The sequence below is a fragment of the Pelmatolapia mariae genome, linkage group LG3_W, assembly GCF_036321145.2.
Source record: "Pelmatolapia mariae isolate MD_Pm_ZW linkage group LG3_W, Pm_UMD_F_2, whole genome shotgun sequence".
NCBI lineage: Eukaryota > Metazoa > Chordata > Actinopteri > Cichliformes > Cichlidae > Pelmatolapia > Pelmatolapia mariae.
Genome location: NC_086229.1, coordinates 76121186 through 76139718, shown reverse-complemented (window position 1 = coordinate 76139718; position 18533 = coordinate 76121186). Strand labels below are relative to the sequence as shown.

General features: G+C 40.0%; 2 protein-coding genes across 2 annotated transcripts in view; both read right to left on the bottom strand.

Moving 5' to 3' along the window:
* LOC134623985 (Fc receptor-like protein 5) overlaps positions 1 to 18533 on the bottom strand; it is a gene marked incomplete at its 3' end in the record, with an annotated part of 68646 nt that overhangs the window by 33708 nt on the left and 16405 nt on the right. The gene's annotated exons all lie outside the window — the stretch shown is intronic.
* LOC135932558 (Fc receptor-like protein 4) lies at positions 119 to 16565 on the bottom strand. The gene is made up of 15 exons (XM_065470043.1): positions 16436 to 16565; positions 15774 to 16038; positions 9237 to 9511; positions 8862 to 9137; positions 8414 to 8713; positions 7160 to 7417; positions 6059 to 6307; positions 4701 to 4808; positions 4526 to 4541; positions 4355 to 4446; positions 4124 to 4171; positions 3942 to 4004; positions 644 to 774; positions 481 to 594; positions 119 to 280 (listed from the first exon to the last, which is right to left on the bottom strand). The coding sequence occupies exons 1-15, from the start codon at positions 16563 to 16565 to the stop codon at positions 119 to 121; spliced, it is 2487 nt and encodes an 828-aa protein (XP_065326115.1).

Here is an 18533-nt window from a genome sequence, read left to right as displayed (position 1 = left end):
TTCAAAATGAAACAAACAAAAAGTCCATGAAAGGCGCAGGGGCCCAGGTAACGGTCTCGAAAAGGTTCAGGGGGCCGGCCTGGAGGTTCACAGCACAACAGTCGAAAAACATTTTAGGTCAGGAGGAAAAACTGTGCGAAAAGCAACGGCGGCGACGCTGCAGGCCGGACAGGACGAAGTGAGGCAGGACCAGACGGTGTGGCTGAACGGGCCCCTGGGACTCTCCAACAGAGGCAGAAATCTGGACGGGCCCCTCGGACCCTCCAGCAGGAACAGGCAGCTGAGTAAATGACTGAGGAGGTAACTGAGCTGGTGACTGAGCTGATAGGTGAGCTAATGTTCGAGCTATGGATAGAAGTTTTAGATGTATTGATATTTGTAACGATGGTAGTAATGGTGGGTGAGGTGCTGGATGAGCAGATGGCTGAGCTAGGTTTTCTGAGCCTACGGAGCCTGAAGAAAACTGCTGGACGGGCCCACCTGAGCCTCCAGCGGGGTCAGAAACAGGTGCAGGGGCCTGCTGGGCACTAGCTGCTCCCACCCGCGGGTGTAGGTACTGGTGCAGAGGAAGGCTGTGTCCTGGCCAGCCTCACCCTGGGAACCGGAACAGGCACCGGCGACGGCTGGGCAGCTGCTGTCCCACCCGAGGAACAGGTACGGGTGCAGGGACTAGCAGAGCTTCAGCTGGCCTGAGAACCGGAGCAGGGATCAACTGGGCCCTAGCCCCCCTCACCAGAGGAACTGGGTCCATGGGATGGCTGGACCACAGCTGCCCTGAGAGCAGGAGCACAGAGAGGCAAAGGAGCAGGCTCAATGAAAACCAGCTCATCTATAATAGGTGTCGACCCTTTCCCACCACGTTTAACAGTCTTTGTTTTGGCGAAAGCGAGCTTCCATAAAACACTTGTTTTACAACATTTGTAAGTTATCTAAGTGACTTACTGTATATGTCATGTTTAACCTGAGTAGTGAAAGACTGCGGGGGTTTTGAAAACGTGAGCCTCGACCTCCCAGTCAGCTAAGGAGCTGGTGGGTGACAGACGTCTCCGAAAACGTCGGAGCACGTTTGCAAATATGTAATGTCTTGATAAATCAAGCAGATATTTGAAGTTTACACAGCTACATTCTCAACTGAAAATATCTTAAACATTTATTTTGTGACCCAGAAAGAGTAATATTAAAACAAAGTAGCTGCCGCCATAGTTGGAAACTGGAATTGGCTGGGCCGCACTATGAATTCTGGGTTAGGTTGGGCCACAAAGAATACACCCAACCTATTCTTCCAATCTAAGGAAAAGGACGCATTTGGAGGAGTCTTCGAGGTTGGACAGTCTTTGTTGTGTTGCTGTTATCAACCTACAAATGCGCCCTGCAAAGGATGCAGCCCCTGAATTTGGACACAGCTACGATACTGGAGACGGCTTCTTCTTCTTTGGCGTTTAACACTAGTTGACGTGATCGTGACTAGTCAACGAATCGTGGCAACCCTAGTTGTTATTATGGGATGACTCTACACAGGTTTAGCTGAGAGGTCGGTGACAGAAAGTGATTATAGGGTTGTAGCTTACACCGTCCCGATCATTGTGTTCTTATTTCTTAGAGCAAAAGAAGTGTGAGTCTGGACAAATGAACAGAAAAACTAAACAGAGGCAGATTTTGTTGGCGTTGATATTTTTTATATTGTCATTTGTGCTAAAATATATAGATATATAATCATCGCCTTTATGTGTCCTAATATGGCTATCATTATGAAGAAAAAAGTCCATGAGGTCAGAGGATTTATTTTAAACCTTCTACTATTTCCTTTATCTGTGTCTGTGCTGACAAAATGTGCTTTCTTTATTTAGAGAGCAGCTTAGTCCAGAGATGAGCTATGTTATACATTAGGAAAGCACCATGTTCTGTTTCTTTTCAAGTGCAAGACTTCACACCTTTAAATGTTCATTTGAGACATGACCTATTACAAGGTCCTGTTTTTATAGTTTAGCAAAGCGCTTATTTCTGCTTTTCTGCAAACCTCATACACACAGTTTAAGCTCATTGAAAGGTCGCGTGTCTATGTATGGTATAGCTGGAAACACACACACACACACACGCACACACACACACACACACACACACACACACACACACACATACACACACACACACACACACACGCAGTCTGAGCAGAAGAAAAGCTGCTCTGGAAACATGAGCAACAGTTTGACAGGTGACCAGAAAGATGGTGAAGCTCAGCAAACACGAAGCAATTTGATACCAGAACAAAAGAGAAATGTCTCCTAAGCACAGCAACGACTTCACAGTTTAAAGAAGAGCAATGATTCATAACCATCAAAGAACAACTCAGAGGATAAACAGAAGAAAGTGATTTGATTGGAGAGGAGAGTGATTCTCAGAGACGGTAACTGAACAGGAGACGTGACGACTTTCAGGACACCTCACTGACATTCATTGATGCAGATGATGATTTGGACTGTGAGTAACACAAAGATAACAGTTATATTTGTTACCATTTATGATATTTTGACTCTAAATGATGTATTTGTTATTATTGTAAAGCATTTCTAAAACCAGTAAGACTGAGATTTTATCCACTTCTGTCTGTAGTTTTGTGTCATGGTCACAAGTCTGTGAATATAAAGTGAGTGTAATCTCTAAGAGTTCAAACTTAAGTGCAAATTAAAATATTTTGATGAAAATAAAACCATCAGAAATGTTTACATGAACCAAATCACAAAAACTGGAAGATGGAAAACATGTAAAACAATCAGGTACTGAGCAGAATTAATGTGTGGAAATGTCACATCAGGTGTTCAGCATTAAAGGGGACATGAAACACTACATGTATTAATGCTAATGTACATCATGGAGCCCAGCTCTCAAAAACTGACACAGATGTAACTCTGACTGTGAAGCTTCATTTAAGAAATAAGTGCTTAAAGTTATAAAAACACGTTCAGCGCCATCTTCTGTCAGTACAGAGCATCACATCACCAGGTCAGTTGGTTAGTTTCAGTCAAAAGACTCACATCAGTTTATGTTAAGTAACTAATAGCAGAACTAATAACTCAGTGAAAATAAGGACACTAAAACTAAACATCAGTTTAATGGGGTCACTGTTGTGCTGCAACAATGACTTTTATGTTAAAGCCGAGGATATACTGTCTGCTTTCACCGTCTGTCTCTTTCGCAGTAAGAGGTTCTGCGTTGTTTGGCGAGCTGCACTGACACAGGAAAATCCAGCTGTTAGCTGTAAGGTTCAGGTCTGTGAAGCACTTTATGAAGGAGGACTTCATGGACGAAAGTCTGTTTGACATGTTTTATGAACTTTAAGTTCTTATTTCTTAAATCTGGTTTCACAGACAGTTACATCTGAGTCAGTGTTTGAGAGCAGGGCTCTAAGATGTAAATTATCGTTCATACATGTAGTGTTTTTAATGTCCACTATAACAGACAAATATAATTTCATGCATTTGTCATTTGAACCTGTTTTACATACAAGAACATGTTTGAGTTAATATTGAACTAATTTTCATGTAGAACCAGTTAACAGTGTCCCAGCTGTAGATCTTCTGACGTGAGCTGAGAAAAGAAGTGTTTCTATAATCTGCTGCAGAGGACTGTGGAAATGCTTGCTGCATAAATCAGCAGCTACAAACACTGAGAACCTGCCTGGATATCAGCATAAGGACGTGTGTGAGGGGTCACTGGCTGCCCCTCATGCCTGTCCCACCTGTGGCTTCCTGTTGGAGAACAATAAAGTTTATTATAAAAGCATTGTGTCCCCTTGATGCAAAGTGAAGTTTGCTAACACGAGAAAAATGCCGCCGGACCAAACTTATATTATTACCCCCCCCCCAAATTAATTTAATACTAATTAAAAAAAAACTTTCCAAACCAGGTTTTTGTTTTTATAAAATTAACTTTGGTGTACTCACTCTTAGTTCTAAGATCTTTAAACTCGATAAGAGAGGAGGTGATGTCCTCATATTCATCTGAACCTGAAATGTTCATATTTTTATTTACAGGATTGTAAAAACATGTCACATGAAATTAGATTCATTATATCAAAAACAAGTTTCATCTCTAACTGCTCTGTGCTTTCAGCACATATACTGACCATTTCTGCTCTTCACTTGTGTGACTGATTCATAGACGTCAGCAGTACCTAAAGAAAAAAACAAGCCAGGCTCACATTAATCATTTTAAGATTAATGTGACTCTGTAAGATCTTTAAATGTTATTTAAAAAACTCGTGAACTCAAACTGAACCCAATAAATGTTTGTGTTAATGGAGGTGTAATAAAAGTCTATATTAATAATGATAATAAAGATCAGTTTAAATGCTGACCATGTTGAAGAGAGCCGTACACATGAGTTTCATTCTGGTTGACTCCATGATTTGTGGAGGAGCCCGGACTGTGACTCTCAGACTGGATCGACCTAAAACAGGAAATAAACACAATAAACTCCAAAGTAACTGATGTTTGTTTAAAATAATAATAAAAAGTATTTTACCAACCTGGTGAAGCAGGAATCTGTGAGAGAGACAAATGTTATTACACATGTTTGTCATGTATAAATTATTTCACTGATATTTTGTGTCATGAGATCAGAATACATGTATATGTGTGAATAATTAAAGTGTATGTAGTAAATAAACTCTCTAATACAGCATGAAAAGAAGAGGCTCTTACACTTGGACTGTCTGCAGCGATACAACAAGAGCAGGAGAATAATAATGAGAGAGACTCCACAAACCAGTCCAACCATCAACCACACAGGAGATGAACTGGGTCCAGTTACTGTAACAACAAACAATAATTAATTATTAATAAAGTGTAAAAGAAGCATTCTGAGAGCACAAATCTCTGCTAAGGAGGCTCACTCTGTTGACAGTATTTACTTTTAAAGGAACAGTATTTTATTTTCTGTGTGTGTGTGTGTGTGTGGGGGGGGGGGGGGGGGGGGGGGGGGTTTGCTTGTTTTATTTGTACTGTCAGAAGTTTGTAGTGCAGTAAAAATAGGTCCAAAGGCAGATATTTTTCAACATGGCAACAAGGGCAGATGTGAAATATAAAAGTGAGGTCAGAGGTCAAACAAATGATATTATAAATCTTTATACAGTATTTTCTATATGTTGACAAGACCCACATCTTTGTAAGAATCATAGTTTCTGTGTTATGAGGATTTTTATTTAGTCATAAAGTTGACCTTGAAGTCCTCGGTGGATGTAAGCCAAATGTTAATGGATAGTTAACATGACTGCAGCTCGTCAGTGAGGTAACCAGGCAGGTCTGCTGGATCCTTTCTAGGAAAATAAGTTTTGTATGCTAACAGATTTTCCCCTTGTTTCAGGGCCTTCCTGCTTTAAGATTCATTTTCATGCCATCATTCACCTCCAGTCAGACGCCTGCCACCTTGGATCATTACCCCCGCTATTCACCACCACTGCTGCCCCCCTCAGAGCCTCTTCCTCACTTGCCTGCCTGCCCACCCTTCAGCAGTTTCCACAGACCTCTGTCTTCATCCTTTACTCCCAGCTAGTCTGGACTCCAAGTAAGTCATTGTTGCAGCCACTTTATGAACACTCTCTGTCTTGTCACATTCCTTCTCAGATTTCCTGCCCTAACTGCTCTCTCCTCTCCCACAGATCTGTCGCCCTCACGCTGTTATGTCCGCTCCTCTGGCCGGTCTCTCTCACCTCAGTTAAGATATTTATGCAGGACTCACTCCTTAAGTTTAGGTTCATTTATGTTTTGTTCTTGTTGACTGAGTCAAAGCTCACAATCTGTTGTGTTAAATGAATTATCCTTTGTTTGAATAAAGAAACTGACTGATTACATCCTCTGCTGTTTTCACCTGAGTCCCACACATGAGTCCTGAATCACAACAATATTAAACCTGACAATTTAGAGATATTACATAATAGTTTTATAAAGTTCTGACTAAATAGACCCAGGTGGCTTCAAACATTAAAAGAAATAATATGATGTTATTTGTCAGTCATGAAACTCATTTACAGAAACAAATCAAATGTTTTGATCCTGCTCACCTTTAACTGACATCCAGCTCTGTGCTGACTCTCTTCCTGAGTACTGACACTTGTAGAAACCTTCATCAGACTTTGACACTGCAGAGATCTTCAGCTCCCCTCGGGTATCATTTTGAATAAGTTTGTCATTGTGATAGAAAAACACATTGGAAAGTATTTTTTGTGTTCTCAAACTGCAGCTCAGACTAACAGAAGCTCCCTCAGTCACAGGATGAACAGGACTCACCAGGATAGGACCATTACCATCATCTGTGAAACAATCACACACAATTGTTTCAGTCAGACCAGCTGATGCAAACCTTATAGAAAAAGCTGTGAGTCGTGTCTCATGATCTACATGCAGACCTGGTTTTCTGAGTGATTATGAGGACTGGAAATATAGTTGGGATGTTCCCTGCAGGAGTCAAATTATTGATGGTGACGTTATTGAATGGTTAAAGGTGAAATTGTAAATCTTTGTATGTTTGCCCATACGGTAAAAAAATATATTTTAAAATACATTTTGAAATATATTTCAAAATATACAAAAAATGGCCAAAAAATATATGTGCTAAAATATATTTTAAAATATATTTATATACTTTGCATTTACTGAATATGTACTTACTAAGTACCACTGTTCAAAAGTTGAATAAAGAAACAAACAAATGTTTGCCTATTTTTAATTAAAAGCACTTTGTAGAACATCAAATCAGTTACAATGTAGAATCAATGTTATGTATAGTTTACAAATGACAAAATGTTCACATAAAATCATGACAGCATTTAAATAATATCACCCACTACTAGCATTCTGTAATTTACTGTCTCTTTTGAAAACTTATCACTACATAAACAGCACAAGACTTAAGAGCATTTAACAGGAGCAGGAAAATAAAAAATACTGTTGGCAAATTATGACAAACTGGATTATGAAAGGATGAAGAGAAATTAGACCAACAACCAAGAATATTTTGATGCTTCGTTGCCTGGAATTGTCTGAAATTCTCATTTTTGTTTGTGTTGCCACATAGAATTACTTCACATACAGCAAAGCTGGGACAAATGTTCATGTTATTTCTAAATCATTCAAATCCAAGAAGTAAATGTATAATAACATACTCTGTACAGTGATGTTGACTGCACTGCTGAACTCTCCTGATCCAGACTCACACCAGTACACTCCAGTATCTGACTTTGATGTGTTGATGTTACATGTGGATCCAGTCATTCTCCTACAGTCAGAGAGTCGGCCGTCCTCAGAGAACTTCCTCACTCTCCACTCAGTGAAGTTTCCCTCACAGGTCAGTGAGACAGAGTCAGAGGTGAAGTGTTGCACTCTGTCAGGACTCACTGTGAGAGACGCTGCTGAATGAACATCTGGAAACAACATGCAGTGAAGAGACAAAGCTCACAGATGTTAGGATTCAAAATATCACAGTGAAAATATTTGTTTGTTTGAAGCTTTTGTTTTGAAAATCAAATGTAATAGTTCAATATGATAAAGTGTTTGTTTGGTGAGTCTGACAACAAGCCCTGAATCACACAGACAGTCAAATCAATGAAAAACAAAGGAGCCGAATACTGACATGTTTAAGATGATCTAACCCACATGCTTTATCTGCTGGCAGCTCATGTAGAGCTTGGTACACGTCATGTGACATCATGAGCTTTGAGTCATCACTCTCAGCATTATCCACCTGATACAGATCACTCTGAACACACTTCAGTCATTTGCTGTAATGTTTCTGTCATAATTCTGTGATATTGTCTGTTTCACAGATTCCTTCTACAGTGAGATATTTTGCAGCAGCAGGACCAAAACTAAAAACCTTTGAAGTATATTTGAAATGAACAATAGCAGCAGCTGTTATTTGTGACGTCTTCTTCTAGCGTCCATCTGTAGTCAGTGTTTTTCTTGTATTTGTCAGAGCTGTTAACCTGCCTGCTGACATCTTTGTTTCTTTATTAACTATATTTGACTTTTTTATCTGAACACCTACCTGAGCACTAAACAAAGAGTCTTAACTGTGTAAATCCTGTCTGTGCACTAAGTAAAAATAATCAGTACAAACAGTAACATGAGTTTAAATATCAAAGTAAAAGTATTCAAAGAGAAAACATTTAAAATCTCATAGATGTCTTTTGTTTTTCATGTTATCACATTAAATAAAACCTGAAAAATAAGAAAATTCAGTTTGGTTTGATCACAGAGAGAAAGGAAAATATTCAGTTCAGTTCTTCTTTTGGGGAGTTTTAATGTACACAGACATCAATGGTTGTCATGGAGATGAGATTTTAATGGTATAAATCCTGGTGAATAAAAATGATGACCTAACATGAGTTTATTGAAAGGACAGAGAGAAACAAACTGACCTGCAGACCAGACAAACTTTGGTTGACTGTGATCAGTGTGATACTCTGGGTCTCCTCTTCCAGCTCTGCACACATATCCTGCTGTGTGTGTCTGTCCATGAATGATGTAGGAGTCCTGTGCAGTCCCACTGCCATCAGGTAGCAGCTCATAACTGTAGGATTTCTGTGATAGATCAGGAACAGCTTTATACCAGTAGAAGCTCCATCCTGCAGACGGATGTTCAACCTCACAGTTCAGAGTTACTGAGGCTCCAGGACTCAGCCATGATGGAGACACAGTGAGGACAGGACGGGGTTCATCTGTTCAACAAAGATTTTCTCTCAGTGAACATGTAGTACAGTCTCTGAACAGTGAGCTCAGTTTATACAAAGAATAATAATCTCAGTCTATATGAACAGAAACACATTTTACAAAGTGTTCAAACAGCTTAAAGGAAATATGACTTACTGTCAGAAACTGTCAGTGTGACTGAATCACTCCACTCTGTTGTGTTATGCTGTGAACTTTTCATTCTGCCCTTACAGCGATAGTTTCCACTGTTGGATGATGAAGCAGATCTAATCCTGTATTCAGTTTGATTTGGAGGTTTTATGATGCTGTTTGTTTCCCACTCATAATCCCGCTCAGTGTCTCCTCCATGGATCTCACATCTGACAGTGATCGTCTCTCCTCTGTATATCTCAGACCAGTTTGGATACAGAGTCACAACAGGCCTGTTTGACACTGTTAATGTTCAAGAAAGTACAATAAAAACACATGAAAGACAAAAAATTCAATTTCCATCAGATGTAGTGCTTTGTAGGAAGTTACATTTAAACTCACCAGTTGGGTCAATCCTGACTGACTCACTGTCCTCTGTGTAGTAAACTGGTTCTCCTCTTCCTCCTCTGCAGCTGTAGAGTCCTCCCTCTGAGACACTGATTTGTCCATTTGTCACAGGTTGAAAAGATTTCCCATCTCTGTACCAGTAGTATTTCCATCCAGATGATGAAGATGATGATGATGATGATGGGCTCACAGAGCAGGTCAGGGTCACACTGCCTCCTACTGGAACAGCTGTCCTATCAGCTCTCAGTTCAGCCTTTGGTTTCGCTGCAGTTCAGTTTAGAACAAGAACATAAAAGTAAAAATGACTGAATCAGAACAATTTAAAGAACTTGTTGGAAACATGTGAATGATCAAATATCACAAAACCATAGTTGAGATAAAACAAACGGTGCCACACAAAATATTCTGTAATACTCTTTTGATCAAAACAGTGAATCTTTTTATTTACTTTTGTGTATTTTCATTTATTACATACATGCACATTTCAAATAATTAATTTGAAGCATGACTGAGTTTATTGATCAATAATGAGGAAGTAACCCAGGTTAATATGATCTGATTGTATTTTGAACATTTGAGAGTGTGAGCAGTTATCATTTCATTGGTGTTGTTTTTTACTTTTGTTTTTGGTGTATTGGAATTTGGTGAGTCACAGTTGGTTTTCTTTGGTGTCAGTTAGCATGCTATGTGCTTGTGTTCTTTACTCAATCTGATGTTGAAGCCTCTGATAGCTAAGATGAGACCTAGTAAGTGTGTTTTATATTCTTTTGCTGTGGAAGCTGACATTTCCTGTCGCACAGATGTCTTTAGACCACACTAATACACATAGTCAAATTCACCGCTGACATTACAGGGAGCAGTTTGGATGTGATTTCCAGCTGAGCTGTTAGGAATGCTGGAAATAAGACTTCAGTGTTTGTGTTGCACAACTGGCCAGGTTTATTAGCCGAGTGCAGATCTTGGAACTGAAATCTGAGACTGTTGAACCTCGATGGTGATCCACGCCTAGCAGATCTGAACTTCCACTGAACTCTTCTGTTCCTGCTGGATCAACTCATATTCCAGAGATCAAGAAACTGACTCACACTTCTGAACTGTGGTAGGACTCCACCATAATCTCTGTTACTGCGACACACAGAGGACTTAAGGACAGCTGATTTTGTTTTGCAGCTGCACAAAACTGCTGTGGTGGGGTGGCTGTAGCTCAGCAGGTAGAGCGGGTCAGCTGCTGATCGGAAAGTTGGTGGTTCGATCCCTGGCTCCCCTAGTTTGCATGCCAAATATCCTTGGGCAAGATACTTATGGTGTATGAATGCGTATGATTGATAGTTAGAAAGCACTTAACGTAGTGCTTGTGTGAATGGGTGTGTTGTATAGAGCGCTTTGAGTACTCCAGGAGAGTAGAAAGAACCAGTTCATTTACCATGTGGAACTTGCAATCCTGTAACGTGTTGAGCTACAGAGTTCATGTATTGTGTGAGCAATACATGAACTCTGGTGAGTCTCGAATTGTGCAAATTAAATTGTGATTCACAGTCCCGTTTCTAACTTATAAAAATTATAAAACTTTATAAAACAGCTTCTATGTGATTGTAGAAACCGTTAACGATGTCTTAGATGTGTTAGCCCTGTGAAAAGTATGCTAGTGTACCCACGTGCTACCTCTGCAGGTGCAAGTGTTGCATTTTAAGGAGAATTTGATTTTGAGGAAAGAAAAGCTAAATTTGAGTGAACAAAATTAATTGCTGTGTGCAAAAATGTATTTCAGTGTTTGTTGCTTGCATTTCTCAACATTTCTGTGCTGCGTTCAACTCTTTCTGTACACCGTTATATTTGTGCCACAAAACCAACCAATCACACACTTGGATGCAAAAAATTCTGATGGGCTGTTTTATACTTCAATCAGCTCGAAATAACAAAATGCAATATCCCAGAATGCATTTCGTCCAAAACTCAAACGAGGCAGTGAAATATTACTCTTTCTGGATCATAAAATAAACTTTTGAGATATTTTCAGGCGAGAATGGTGCTGTGTAAACTTCAAACATCTGCTCGATTTATTAAGACGTCACATATTTGCAAAAGTGCTCTAACGTTTTCAGAGATGCTTTTTACCCACCAGCTGACCACATAGCTGGACTGGCCATTGGGCATACCGGGTATTTGCCCGGTTGGCCAATGGCAATTTTTAGATTTTTCATGTTTGTTTGTTTTTGTAACGGTATAAACAATGAAGGGTGGTGGGTTAGCCAATTGGTCATGATCAAGTCTGGGTGGACCAATTACACACAAAGCTGGAGTTATTCTGTGTCTTTGCTGCACAGCTGCCTCTTCTTCTCTTGTTCTCACCCCCTCCCTCTCTTGTTGCTACTTCAGTCATGGAACAGATCAATAATCAGCTGATTGGCTTTTCTGTCGGCTTTTCTGCGAGTCCCGTCTCTCTTGTTTGTTTATCGCCCACTTTGCACCAAAAAGAGGAAACCAGTGGATGTAGCTCGAAACAACAGCAGCATGTTTAAGCTTGATCAGCTGTCGTTTGAATTTATTTAATATTACTTTCTAGTATCAGCTGATGTTTGCTGGAGCCACAGCTGTAAAAGCTGCTGGTCATGATATCGGTTTGGATATGTGGTGAGAGGGAAACATGAACGTGATACACTGAATACAAATCATATATATATATATATATATATATATATATATATATATATATATATATATATATATATATATACCAACAAGACAGTGTATATTACTGTCAGAAAAGCGTTTGTTTTCATTTAAAGGATTTATGGTTTTTCCTATAATACTTGGTGGTCTAGTCAATACACGGGCAGATTTTTGGACGGCACACTTGGGATGTCATTGTCCTCCATTGTCCATGATTACATTCGTTGCAGAGAAACAAGCACAGGGCTCTCATTGATTTAGCGTTATGACTAATTATATATTTTCATGTACTTTATATTTGTTTTTTAGTTGAGGACATTTTAGGAGGACACTGCCAATAAAGTTACACAATTACGCAGTGAATTTGTGTTTATTATTATATCTACAAAATTAAACCAATTCATGGCGCAAAAAAATGTTAGGGACCGCTGATCTAAGTGACTTATATACAGTGGCGGTCCTAGCCTGTTTGGCGCCCTGGGCGAACACTCCCTCTGATAGGTATAACGTGGCAAGGAATTACGCATTTGTGGCCACGAAATAGATAACGTGCGCACATCATATTGATACAATTCCTGGACAGCTGCGTAGAGACATAAGCATAAGATTAGGCTAAACCTATACACCATGGACAGAGACAGTATGAATGAGTTTTATTTTAGGCTGGGAATGAGCTACAAATGCATTTTGAAAAGCCTGCAATGCAAGGAACCGTTGTTATGGAGAGACATTTAAACAGGATATTGAGAGCCAAGTTGCTTTACAGACGTAATTGCGACCTGGACGCTGGGATAGATTTTATTGTCAACCAACTGCAAGGGCCTGGGAAGGATCACGGTTATCGGTCAAGTGTTACCGCCCTGGGCAACTGCCCGTATCAAAAACCACTACTGCTTATATATTATGTTTAACCCGAGTAGGGAAAGACCACGGGGGGGGGGGGGTGAAAACGATGCAGCAAATTTTTATTATTTTTTTTACAATATTTGCTGTTTGTTTGACACACTACTAAAAATATAAAAACCATACAGTACTTGGTTGAGACGTAATATTTTAACAACAAAAGTATAGATACCCCCCCTCTCCCAAAATGGTTTGTTTGTTGTTTTTTTAATCAATATTTTGTACATTTCAAGGACTCTTCTGTTTTTGGAGTGTATTTTTATGTGTCTGTATTATATTAAACATACACATTAAAAGTGAATCTCTGTCCAAAAAATGCAGTCAGTTTACTTTTTACTCACTGTAAGCATCATTCATTATTCTCCCCCAGTAATTAAGGTTAGAAATTTGCAGACTTGCACAGAGATGGTAAAATTATTATGATGAAAATGGAGACGAAGCTAACAGACGACGAGGACAAGGAAGCACCAAGGAGACAGTCAGAGAGAACTCGAAAATAGCGAGCTAACTTCCTGCTAACTTCTAACTTCGTTAAATTTAATACATTTTGTTTTCATCAATGCCTGGATGTTAAACGTAAGTGTTACACCTGGTAAAGCAGTAACACTGATCATTTTATTAAAGATGATACAATTTAGACAGTTTTTAACTCTCAGTGATGCTGCAGGGTTCGTTTGACTTTGGGACCTGAAGTGGACGGAGGTTTGGAACCAGATTATTCTGCGAGGCTCCTGACTACGGCAGTAATGCTCCGACAATCCACCAAGCAATGCGGCTTCATAGCTTACCATTTTTTGACAGATTTTTGAGCGCTGTGGACCACATAAAATCAGTTCGAGGTCAGTAAGCACAGCCAGAATTCATATATAAGGCGCACTGTTGATTTTTGAGAAAATTAAAGGATTTTAATAGTGTGTAAAATACAGCATACAGAAGAAAATAATATATCGCGATATATTTAACGTTACCGCACATGCTTCAAATTATACCATGATATGGATTTTTGTCCATATCGCCAAGCCCTATCCTGAATTAACAGACCAGCGTGTTCTGACAAACCATCCTACTTTGACAAACCGTCCTACCGTAACTAGTTTATGCACATTTCTGCTGTCACAGAGTAATTCCAGCACAAATTTAAGTTTGTATGACGCTTTGCCACTTAACTTTGCCCATCAGAGTCTGCTTGTAGCTCATAATTATAAAGCCAGGACGGTTTGCCACTTCATTTTACCCGTTAAAGTATGCTTGTATGTAACAATCACAAAGGTAGCATGGTTTGGCACTTCATTTTACCCGTCAGAGTATGTTTCTAGCTCTTATTAACAAAGGTAGGGTGGTTTGGCACTTAATTTTAGCTGTTAAAGTATGCTTGTAGGTCACATTCACAAAGGTAGGAGGGTTTGCCACTTAATTTCGTGTTGTGCGCATGCCCAGAAACAAGGATGGTAGGATGGTTTGTCAGGTAGGATGGATTCCCAGAACACCACGTCCAATAAAATGAGTCCATATTGTCGTCTGCAGTTCATAGTTCATTAAGTGAAAAACATGCAGTGTGTGTTGTTCATGAGACCAGACTCTTTAACTCAAACCTGAAACCTCTAAGATTCATTTCAATAATGGACAACATGTACGGGCTCAAATTGTGGTCATAAGTATTTTGTACTATCAAATGTGTATTTGTGAACTGAGTTTTGTTTTGTAACCTTTTAAATCAAAATATGTGAAAATTGTATTTTTGTGCATCTACAGATGAGAATGTGTGTGTGTAAAAAAGATTTGTTTGTATAAAAATATTTACACGGGTTACAATTTTTTTTTGTTAAGGTCTGCTTACTGATATAAAGCAAAAAACTATTTGTGATTTTATACTACACACAGTAATTTTGACCTGATTGTTCTTCCTTTCAGCTGATTGGTTAATGTCAATCACAAATGTAACGATCCAATCATAAAACAGATGTTTTGGCTGCTTGGGGTGCTTTACTGAGCTTCAGGTCCTGGAAGGGTAATACAGTTTAGTGATGTGCGATATCACTGATTTCCTTTCCGATCCGATACCAAGTAAAGTTACGGGTGATATCGACGATACTGATCCGATACTGATACTTTGTACAAAAACTTAAAGTTTCATTGTATTTCATAATACAATATTTAATTGTATTATGTAATTGTAACAATAATATAAAGATATAGCTTCATAATGATTACAGGACATCAGACTACTTGTACTTATTGCTTAATATTGCAGAATAATCATATAGAAATAAAAAAAACTTGAAGTTGTGCGCTATTTGAGAACTAAAGGACTCCGCGAGAGACGTCCGTCTCGCCCTAGCAGCACCTGTCCCTCTCCTCCTCTTCAGTTCACCTCAACATACGCTCATCATATTCTGTGATAGGATTTACTCTGAGGTGTGTGACGAGGTTAGTGGTGTTACCACAAAACCTCACTGTCTTACCACATGTATCAAATACCGCATCTTGGGTTTTTGTGGAGGTAAAATACGTCCACACATCACCCTGTTTACGAACAGCCATTGTTGTGAGTGTGCACGCCAGAGGCCGCAACACATTTATACAGCCGTATTTTGTATATGACTATGAAAGGCGTAAGAGGAAGTAGTTCCTTCCAATTTAGACGATCCGAATGATATTGTTTCTTTCCACTGTGTTCCTTTTAATGATAAACTACAGATTTACTCCAAAGTACTAAAATATTGATATTTTAATATGAGAATCGACTTTAGAATATAAATTACAGGTATTAGAATACTTTACTTTACTGTATGATTACTGTATGTTGTAATAATTAAATTAAATACTGTTTTATGCTACTTTTGATACACAATTAAAAACAAAACCTGCAGTGTTTGAAATACAAAGTATTTTGTTGTGTTTTTGGATGAAACATTGTGCTGTACAAATTAAAATGACTAAAATGTGTCCAACTTACATAATACAGTTAATTTGGTGATATCACTCCACTTCGTTGAGGAAAAGCTTCTTCTACCCCGGCAGCTGTATCCTCCAGTGTCAGACTCAGTAGCTGTGATGATTCTGTATTGATGGGATGTTTCAGGTATGTTTTTCCAGCCTCGTCTCCATTCATACGTCCACTGAGCTCCTTCACCTCCCTGAATCTCACATCTGACAGTGACTGTCTCACCCCTGTATATCTGAGTCCAGGATGGCTGCAGGGTCACAGTGGGCTTAGTGGGAACTGTTCACATAATAATGATTCAGTTAGAAGAGAAACATAAAAACTCTGCTGTTTATAACATAAGAGGAGAGTCATTACAAAACAGCTGATTCACAGAGAAACAAGTTAAACATTTAAAAAAGTCACAACATAAAAGTTTCAAACAGTAACACAATATTTTCAGTAAAATGTAAAAGGTAAAGTCTTTACTTTGCACATTTTTTGTTCAGATTCCTAAAATGACAGATTATTTTTCATGAGTTGACAGCAGATTAAGAAGACTGGAAGAAATTATCATGTGAGAAACATTTTCTAAAAGTTCTGATGAGGTCATCATGTGAAACTGGTGCAGCTGCTGATTTGGGACATTGGAGTGTGTTAGAGTGAATTGTTAAATGTTTGTCATTTTTAAGCTTACCATCTACATTGTTTAACTGTGTGAGGAAAGGAATTCTTTCTGTCCTCCCCTCCCTAAATTCTCGAGGTTCTGGGTGGGGGCTGTAGTCTTTTATTACTTGTGAAGGTCTCCAAAAGTTGAATCTGTTCATCTGGACGTAGCGTTTTGTGGGAGAAACGTTTCGTCACTCATCCAAGTGACTTCTTCAGTCTCAGCTGACTGCAGGTTTCCCCAAATCTTATAAACAGTACATTTGCATAATGACTGAAACCAGCCCACTGAGGGAACAATGGGCTGTGAGGTCAGTTCCTTAATCATAATTATGCAGATTCCCATGGCCATTGATCAACAATCACTGACCAAAACCCACTTATCAAAGAGCACTGATCAATGGCCATGAGTACCATTCACAGAGAGTTGGGGAATGGCTGCAATCACAGCATTGTAAGATGGTGAAAGATGTACCCTTAGGCCCCCTCCTCGATTCAGAGATGGTCTTTCCCTTTTCATGTAAATGGCCTCCTTGACTCCGCGCTCAAACCAGCGTTCCTCCCTGTCCAAGATGTGTACATCCTCATCATTGAAAGAGTGTCCACTGGCCTGTAGGTGTAAATAGACTGCAGAGTCCTGGCCTGACGAGGTAGCTCTTCTGTGTTGTGCCATCCGCTTCGCCAGAGGTTGTTTGGTTTCCCCGATGTATAAATCCTGGCAATCCTCCTGGCACTTAACAGCGTACACTATGTTACTCTGTTTGTGTCGGGGGACCCGATCCTTGGGGTGGACCAGTTTTTGGCGCAGCGTATTTTGGGGTTTAAAAGCCACAGAGACGCGGTGTTTAGAAAAAATGCGTCTCAACTGCTCCGATACTCCTGACACATATGGGATCACTACAGGTTTTCGCTTGGGCAGCGGTTGTCCTTCTCTCCTGGATCGGCTGGAGCTTTCTTTAGGTGTCTTTCCAGCTTTGACAAAAGTCCAGCTGGGATAACCACATTTACTCAGGGCCTTCTTGATGTGCTGTTCTTCTGCCTCCCTGGCCGCTGTGTCTGTGGGGATGGTGTTCGCTCTGTGTTGTAGCGTCCTGATGACACCCAGTTTGTGCTCCAGTGGATGATGAGAGTCAAACCTTAGATACTGATCCGTATGTGTAGGTTTACGGTGCACGTCAGCTTTTAGATGTCCCCCATTACTGACGGAAATCTCACAGTCTAAGAAGGCTAACCTGCCACTTTTCATATCCTCCCTGGTGAATTTGATGTGTCGGTCCACCAAATTAATGTGATCCGTGAAATGTAGTACGTCCTGAGATTTGATTTTCACCCAGGTGTCATCCACATACCTGAACCAATGGCTTGGTGGTGTTCCAGGGTAGGATGACAAAGCCCTCTTTTCCACTTCTTCCATGTACAAATTGGCCACGATGGGTGAAACTGGGGAGCCCATGGCACACCCATGTTTCTGCCTGTAGAACTGACCCTTGTATGTGAAGTAGGTGGAATGAAGACACAGGTCCAAAAGCAAACACACTTGGTCGATGCTGAGAGTGGTCCTGTTGCTGAGGTTGGTGTCATCCTGTAATCTCTTACGGACTACCTCCAACGCTTCCGTGACTGGGATGCAAGTGAAGAGAGATGTAACGTCGTACGAGACCATGGTTTCATCTGCCTCCATAATGACATCTCTCACCTTCTCAACAAAATCCAGGGTGTTCTGGATGTGGTGTTCAGAGCTGCCCACCAGCGGGTTGAGGATCGAAGCCAGAAACTTGGAGATGTTATAGGTGACCGAGTTGATCATGCAGACAATTGGTCTTAAAGGTGCACCCTGCTTATGTATTTTCGGTAAACCATACAGACTTGGTGTAGACTCCCCTGGGTACAGCCTGTGGTATGAGGTCCTGTCGATAGCCTTGACTTGTTCTAACTGCTTCAGACAGTCTATCACCCTCTTCCTGTAGCCACTTCCTGGGTCTCGTTTCAGTCATTATGCAAATGTACTGTTTATAAGATTTGGGGAAACCTGCAGTCAGCTGAGACTGAAGAAGTCACTTGGATGAGTGACGAAACGTTTCTCCCACAAAACGCTACGTCCAGATGAACAGATTCAACTTTTGGAGATT

What these genes read in the sequence shown, in the direction of transcription:
- LOC135932558 (XM_065470043.1), bottom strand. Translation starts at nt 16,565, where the DNA reads ATGAACAGATTCAACTTTTGGAGACCTTCACAAGTAATAAAAGACTAC. An exon ending in AGTCAGGATTGACCCAACTG is followed by an intron (nt 9,138 to 9,236) that starts GTGAGTTTAAAT and finishes GAACATTAACAG; the next exon opens with TGTCAAACAGGCCTGTTGTG. An exon ending in AGTCAACATCACTGTACAGA is followed by an intron (nt 6,308 to 7,159) that starts GTATGTTATTAT and finishes ATTGTTTCACAG; the next exon opens with ATGATGGTAATGGTCCTATC.